Source organism: Asparagus officinalis, chromosome 3 (assembly GCF_001876935.1).
Source record: "Asparagus officinalis chromosome 3, Aspof.V1, whole genome shotgun sequence".
NCBI classification, from domain to species: Eukaryota; Viridiplantae; Streptophyta; class Magnoliopsida; order Asparagales; family Asparagaceae; genus Asparagus; species Asparagus officinalis.
In genome coordinates, this window is record NC_033796.1 from 35663967 (window position 1) to 35665023 (window position 1057).

At 46.5% G+C, this 1057-nt stretch overlaps 1 protein-coding gene across 1 annotated transcript in view; it reads right to left on the reverse strand.

Moving 5' to 3' along the window:
- LOC109833772 overlaps positions 1-1051 on the reverse strand; it is a 5454-nt gene extending 4403 nt beyond the window's left edge. The window contains exon 1 of the mRNA XM_020401577.1: positions 586-1051. Coding sequence (XP_020257166.1) covers positions 586-813 — 228 coding nt within the window. The 5' untranslated portion in view covers positions 814-1051. The remainder of the gene's footprint in view (positions 1-585) is intronic.

A 1057-nucleotide genomic window follows, 5' to 3' on the forward strand; every position in this document is an offset into this window, starting at 1 on the left:
GGGCCGGGTTGATTTGGTTTGTGAATAAGACACGGCCGGTTGGCTGGTACGGATGAATCGATTACTTCATCCCCCCCTGTTTATTTTTGTAGGAAATCACTTGTTACTTGTTAGAGGGTAGGATGTTGCGACAGGCGCGTTGGTTACATATTTTGAAGTCGGTGACTGCATTGATACAATATTCATGATCGTATGATATAGTATTTCGATTACTTCTTTATTATCTTGGTAGTCTATTAATTCAGTGTATTTATAATTGATGTATCTAATTTTACAAGGAGTGTTGTATAGGATGCAACTTATAGCTTGCTTCACCGGCATATGACGAGTAACTTAGCTTGCTTGCGTTGCTTCTTCTCAATTGGTCTTTACACGCGCCAAAACTTTAGTAACTTCTTCATGTTTCTAGCATAAAATAGATGTATATATGAAGGAAGAAACACCATATAGATTATAGATACAAGTATACAACAATCAATCTTAAGTATTCATTTTATAGCTTGCATGAAAGTATATTTGACTGGCCGGATGTTACTAATCTGCAACAAAACTAAAACATATATAATTAAATCACGGGCCATTAACCAGACAATTCACCAAAGCAAGCGCAATACTACTAAGCTCCTTCACCGTTCCAACTCTCCCACAAACATCCTCCTCCACCGTCCCCCTCTCCTCCCCATCAAAACCATCAGTACAAGTCTCTTCGTTCGTCAGCGCCGCGCTCATCCACGTCCGCGCGTTCGACACCCTCCATGCTGCCTTCTCCATACCCTCTTCCGTCCCCAGTCGCCTGATCTCTGCCTCCGACATCCTCGTCTGCTCGTCTGCAGTCTTCAGCGCGTCGACGCAGTCCTTCAGCTCTGCGACCTCTCGGTCCGTGGCGGTGGAGTTGGTACGGAGGAAGGTGGAGATGTGGATGATGGTGGAGTGGAGGCGGGAGGAGGCGAGTTTTGTTGCGATGCGAGCGAGGCGGACGGGGTTTTGGTGCAGTGAGGAGGCGTAGCGAGAGAGGGAGGCGACGCAGAGCTCGAAGTAGAGGGTATGGTGGCAGCGA